This window comes from Alosa alosa, chromosome 8 (genome assembly GCF_017589495.1).
Source record: "Alosa alosa isolate M-15738 ecotype Scorff River chromosome 8, AALO_Geno_1.1, whole genome shotgun sequence".
Taxonomy (NCBI): Eukaryota; Metazoa; Chordata; class Actinopteri; order Clupeiformes; family Clupeidae; genus Alosa; species Alosa alosa.
The window spans coordinates 11,685,191-11,691,829 of NC_063196.1; the positions used below are offsets into that span (position 1 = coordinate 11,685,191).

Sequence of the window (6,639 nt, forward strand, 5' to 3'; positions counted from 1 at the left end):
CTCGGGTTTTTAGAAAGTGATTTTCAGATTGATTGCCCTTTTCATCACCAGCGAGTGAGGACTGACACCCCCCGTGGGCAGGTTTCAGATCAGTTTGGCAGCTCATTAGTTTGTGATTGTGGTGCCAGTAATCTGCTTCGTCACCATCATCATCATCATCATCATCATCATCATCTTCACCATCTTTACCATCTTCACCACCTTTGGGCAAAATATTTTCTTCATCATCCATCATCATCTTCGTCTTCATCATCATCATCATCATCATCATCATCATCATCATCAGTGGCAGTGAGCAGTGTGTTTATTCACCATCGATTTAATTACTGCCTGTGGGTACAAACATAACTCATTACCGTCAGAGTTTAGGTAGGGCAGAGGAGAGACTGAGAATATATATATATACACACACACACACACACACACACACACACACACACACATGTCTGGACACAGTTCAATGACACACACAGAAACAAACAAAGAAAGCATAGCATGTACAATCTCTTAGAAAATCTTAAAATATTTTTTTTCTCTTACATGTCAATTCCTTTTTGTTAGTGTTGGTGTGGAGAAAGGAACAGGTGCCAGAAAGGGAGAGAACAAGAGAAAAGAACAGGGAGAGAGAGAAAAAGAGAGCAAGAGAGAGAAAGAGAGAGAGAGAGAGAGAAAGCTAGAGGAAAGCAGAGGGCAAGGACAATGTTTTTTTATTTTCCAGAAAACACTTTTTCACTCACAATGGATAGAGGGGATAGAGTAAACCTCTGCCAACAGCCTGCTCAAAAAATATATAATACAAAACACACACTCACACAAACTTTTTTCTGCCTTTTTGACACACAACACCACACAATCACCCATAAAATCGCACAAATGCTCACTCATACCAATACACACACACGCACATGCGCACACACACACACAAACACACACACACTGATACACCTTCACATTCTGCTTTGTATGTACACACACACTCGCACACTCTCTCTCTCTCTCACACACACACACACACACGCGTTCGCCCTGTGCTCTTTGTCGCTCCAGAATCATGCCGCGTGTGTGGTTGGGCAGTTGCCCCCGGCGGGTGGAGCACGTGACCATGAAGCTGAAGCGGGAGCTGTGCGTAACCGCGGTGATGAACTTCCAGACTGAGTGGGACGTCATCAACAACTCACATGGCTGTCGCCGTGACAACGCGGAGCCCATGACTCCAGAGACCATGACACAACTCTACAGCGACTGTGACATGTCTTATGTCTGGATTCCAACGCCCGATATGAGTACTGAAGGTGTGTGCCCTTCACACAGACACACACACACATACACACACACTTACATACACACACAGATACATGCCCACTGAAAAACACAATCTAAATACCCATACGTGCACAAAAATATAGACATGCATGAATACAGTCCCTCCAATCTCTGCATATCTATACATTTACATGTGGTTGTTTATAAGATGCATATTTGTGCGTGTGTGTGTGTGTGTGTGTGCGTGTGCGTGCACGCATGTTGTCCCATCTTTCCCCCAGGCCGTGTGCGTATGCTGCCTCAGGCGGTCTTCCTGCTGCAGGGGCTGCTGGGAAATGGGCACACGGTGTACGTGCACTGTAACGCGGGCGTGGGCCGCTCCACAGCGGCCGTGTGCGGGCTGCTGATGTACGTGCTGGGCTGGAGCGTCCGGCGGGCACAGTACCACCTGTGTGCCCGGCGCCCGGCGGTCTACATCGACGAGGAGGCCCTGCTGCGGGCGCAGGGAGACTACTACAGGAAGTTCGGCCGTGCGCAGAGCTCACCGTGCCTAGTGGAGGAGTAACATACTTACGCACACACACACACACACACACACACACACACAGAGACTACCACCGGAAGGTCAGCTAAACGCAGAGCTCACCGTGCCTGGTGGAGGAGTGAGGAGTTGGACACACACATAATAACAAACACATACCCCCCTCCTCTCTCTCTCTCTCTCTCTCTCTCTATGTCTCTCTCTCTCTCTCTCTCTCTCTCTCTCACACACACACACACACACACATACACACAGTTTCGCAGTACTATTAGCGCCTTCACTGTGTTTGGTGGAGTGAAGGAGCATACACACACAAAGCCAGACAAGACACTCATACAGACTCATACAGACTCAATATACTCTCTCTCTCACACACACTTTCTCTATCGCTCATGCACACACAAACACATACTCTCCCTCTCTCTCTGTCTCTCTCACACACACACACACACACACACACACACACACACACACACACACACTCACACACACTCACTCACACAAGGCACAGCTCCAGGTGGGTAATAAGGGGAAGGACTTTTCTTATCATAAGTTTAGGGCTAATCATCTTCAGCTAGCGATCATTGGTTATGCCAAGTCAAATAAAGTTGAACTGATTTGAATTGGACTGAACTGAATTGAATTGAATGGTGTTCAAAACACACACACACACACACACACACACACACACACACACACACACACACACACACACACAAAATTGAGCACACACACACTATCACATTACAACACTGACATCAACAGACACACACACACACACACACACACACACACACACACACACACACACACACACACACAAACACACACACACACACACACACACACACATGAATAATATATAATGCATAATGTAAAATCCTGTATAAGAAGGCTAAAAACAGAAGTAGGGAACCGAATTCTAGCCCAAAAATGTGAGTCATTGTGTGTCAGTGTGTGTGTGTGTGTGTGTGTGTGTGTGTGTCAGTGTGAGTGAAAGAAAGCGGGAGAGATATGAATGTATCGGCCCACCCCCCCCCAAAAAAAAATGAACGAACGATTCATAGCCTAGTAATGTCATGGCTAATAATACCCTATATTATTTTTGCCAGTTTTAGTTTACCGTGGTGTATGACTTTAAACAGCGAGTGTGCTTGGTATGATGATCAGCTCCTCTAATGCAGGGTAGGACTACGTTTTGACAAGCATACAAATTCACCTTGTTCTTGCCCCATCTGAAATGACTTCTCTACTTTTGCTGCCTCCATCCTTTCTGTATTTGTTGTGTAAAAAAAACGTTGTATATGATGGCACTGAAGTCTTAAGTTAGTGAATTTGCTAACAGTGTTATTTGGTAACCAAATAGCTACACATTGCGCTACACGCTGCGTAGGCTATGTGCATTCTCTCTCCTGCTGATTTGCGTTCAGTAGCCAAGTGCGTAATATTGCAAAAGTTGAAAAAATAAGTGTGTTTATTGTAGCCTACAGAAAATAAATAGCCTATCATACTGTCAGTTAATTGCCTACAGTGCAGTGAAGAGTTTGAAGAGTAACGTTTTAGGGCAACTTGAAGTTTCATGAAAATAATTTACGAACCAGAACATAAAGACCATGAAGCTTCTATTTCTTGCAGCTGTTAAAACACCCGCTAGATAGTTTAAATACCCACCAACATTCGTTTTTGCAGTACAGATTATTTCTAAAAGTTATTTGTCTACCACTGGCTGATTTATCAAACGAGTGCTTTCTTGTTCGTCCTCCGCAAACTACAGGTGTTTCGGTAGAGAGCCATTGAATAAGTGATGCCAAGCAATTTCTGTAACACTTTTTTTGACATTCAGCAAATATCTCCTCATTTGATGTAAGTTCCTTCGGACAATAGGCCTACGTTCTACTCTAGGTGCAGTTGTCCTCCATCTCAGTTGCATCAGTTTTCTAATTTTGAAGGTTCTAAAACATTATTATGCTTCACTGAATCCTTCTCGTTTTCTTTCATTTGTCCAGCTAACTTTACCATTGAACCTAGCCATTTATGATGGATTACACACTCGACATTCTGAAATGTCCTGCACGATCAAGGCCAAGTTATCACGCAGCCACTGTGTCAGCAGCATCAGTGCTGACGGTGACGGTGCGTTTCTGATGTCATTATTATGTAGGCTAGCCTACTAGACCGTTGCAGCGCTTTACTTATATGAAGTAGCATTAATCAATATGAGGGGCAGAGGGGGATAAATGTTGTCCCCCCCGACGATAAAAATAATTTAGCAGAGGTAGGGATAGAAAAACCAGAGGGGGGGAAATCCTCACCATCCCCCCCTACAAATCGCACCCTGTGTCTTTGTGTGATGCACACGTGTGTAGGGGGATTGTGTCCTGGAGGAGCGATACACACTTGTGTATTTGTGTGTGTGTGTTTATGTATCACGTGTGTGCAGGGGGATTGTGTCCTGGAAGAGTGATACACACTTTTGTGTTTGTGTGTGTGTTTGTGTGTGTGTGTGTGTGTGTGTGTGTGTGTGTGTGTGTGTGTGTGTGTGGTGGTCATGTGTCCTGAAGGAGGGAGTGACCGTGAGCATGACTGAGTGATGTAATCTGAGGTAAGACTCAGAGGAGCGTAGTTTTTCTATCTCTCTCTCCGTGTGTGTGTGTGTGTGTGTGTGTGTGTGTAGTCTGAGGTAAGAGTCTAGAGAGCCACACACTAAATAATGAACACAAGAGAGACAGTGAAGTCAAGTGCTGTTTCCTCCGGGTCACACACACACACACACACACACACACACACACACACACACACACACACACGTACACGTACACATTTGAACTTTCTCTCAGAGACATGCACACATGAATACACATTTTAGCTCTCAGAGGAACGATTCCTCTGAAACAAACGCGTACAAACACACACACACACACGCAAAAGTTTGTATCACTCTTCCAGGAAACAATCCCCCCTACACACACATGCGATACACACACACACACACACACACACACACACACACATACACATTTCTCTCACATAAACAGTTTTTCACATACCAATCTATGTTGTCGTCTGCTGTAAACTCAATGTCCTGCATCAAAGTCCAGATATGGCCGAGGGGGGTGGTGTAGTGATTGAACCCTGCCCAGAGTCCATAGCTGCTGCCGGAAATCTCCCCTTTTAATGTCACGATCGAGTCCTGTAATGCTCATGGTGACTGGATTCAGTTCAGCCTTGCCAGTTGTTTTTAAATCGATCTTTAGATTTTGTTCACGCTGCCAGGCTTCAAAACAATTCACAGCCCGCAATGTTTACTTTGGCTCTTCTCAATACAGTCCAGTTCTTTTGGACTGAACAGTTCAGTTTCATGTCCAAACACACACACATTGAAACCCAGACACACACACACACATACAGTACTCACACACACCGTCTTTACCCAGACACTTACACAAATTTGATTTGTGCTCTGTGCTGTGTTCCGCCTGAATGAGCGTTTTGCAATCTCAACTCATTCCCACTTTCTTTCTCGCTCTTTCCATTTAATTCTCTCTCTCTCTCATTCTATCTTTCTCTCTCTCTCTCTCTCTCTCTCTCTCTCTCTTTGTTTTTCTCTCTCTCTCCCTCTGATTCTGCTCTGTTCGGATCGGATCCATCACTGCCATGGCAAAGACACCTTCATTCATTCTGACACTTTGATTGCTACCGTGTCACTTGAGGCGGTGTCCGCCATCGTCGGATTTGAAAACACCCCTTCCCTAGTGGGGTTCATAAATTATAGAGGCTCTTTAGCGCTCTTTAGCGGCGCTGCACCAGACATCAATGCATCTGTCCGTCAACAGTAAAAAGGGAATAGTGCTCAAAAACCCTGTGCGCCTTACAGATGAATTTTCCGGAATTCTCCGGATGACTGGAGAGAGAAAGAGAGGAGGAGGAGGTGGAGGAGCAGGAGGAAGAGGAGGAGGAGGACGTGGGCAAATATGTTTCACTGGAGTTCTAAAACAGAAAAATGGCCTTTGGTAAAATAAGAGAGAGAGGGAAGGAGGGAGGGAGGGAGAGGGGGAGAGAGCAAAAATGACTACAATGGGAATAAAGCTAGAGGAGAAAAAAAGCTTTCCCAAATATAAGAGAGGAGTGAGTGAGTGAGAGTGAGTGAGTGAATTAGTGAGTGAGTGAGGGAGTGAGTAACACAAGATGGAGATGTGAAGTAGAGTGACACAGAGAATAAGAGCTAAGAGAACAAAGCCATTAAGAAAGAAACTGTGAGAGGGAAAGAGAGAGATGAATAAATGAATGGGATGAACAGAGGAACGACATAGCTGTTGAGGCAGAAGAGGAGCAGATGAAGTGGGTGCAGACTTAACAAGACATGACGTACGAGAACTTGAGGACAGGATGCAGTGGGCTGAGTTCAACACAACAAAGGTTTCATTGTCTGTTCATACAGTACTTATACAGTGTGTGTGTGTGTGTGTGTGTGTGTGTGTGTGTGTGTTTGTGTGTGTGGGTTTGTGTGCATGTGCATGTGCATACAAATGTGTGGGTGTTCTCACACACAACTCTGAACCGACCAAGGTGAAAGGGAAGTCTTGAGGTGCAGTTGGAGGAGTCCCCTATCCCACAATCCCCTTCTGGGGAGAATTAATGCTGAGTCACCCCATAATCCCATCTCACAGCCACCACCGTAGGGAGTAATAAACCATAAATATGTTAACTCTTTTTTTTTCCGAATAATCTCAATAAGGGTCAGACAACAATGAAGGCAAAAAACGCATCCCTTCCTGTTGAAATGCAAACACACTAAAAGGAGGACTTCAGGGTGACACTATTTTGTGAAGTTTGAA

General features: G+C 45.0%; 1 protein-coding gene across 1 annotated transcript in view; it reads left to right on the forward strand.

Moving 5' to 3' along the window:
- Positions 1-2,432, forward strand: part of epm2a (EPM2A glucan phosphatase, laforin) — a 16,528-nt gene extending 14,096 nt beyond the window's left edge. Inside the window, exons 3-4 of the mRNA XM_048250336.1 lie at positions 1,048-1,292; positions 1,545-2,432. Of these exons, the coding sequence (XP_048106293.1) occupies positions 1,048-1,292; positions 1,545-1,828 (529 nt within the window). The 3' untranslated portion in view covers positions 1,829-2,432. The remainder of the gene's footprint in view (positions 1-1,047; positions 1,293-1,544) is intronic.
- The last annotated feature ends 4,207 nt before the right edge of the window (positions 2,433-6,639 follow it).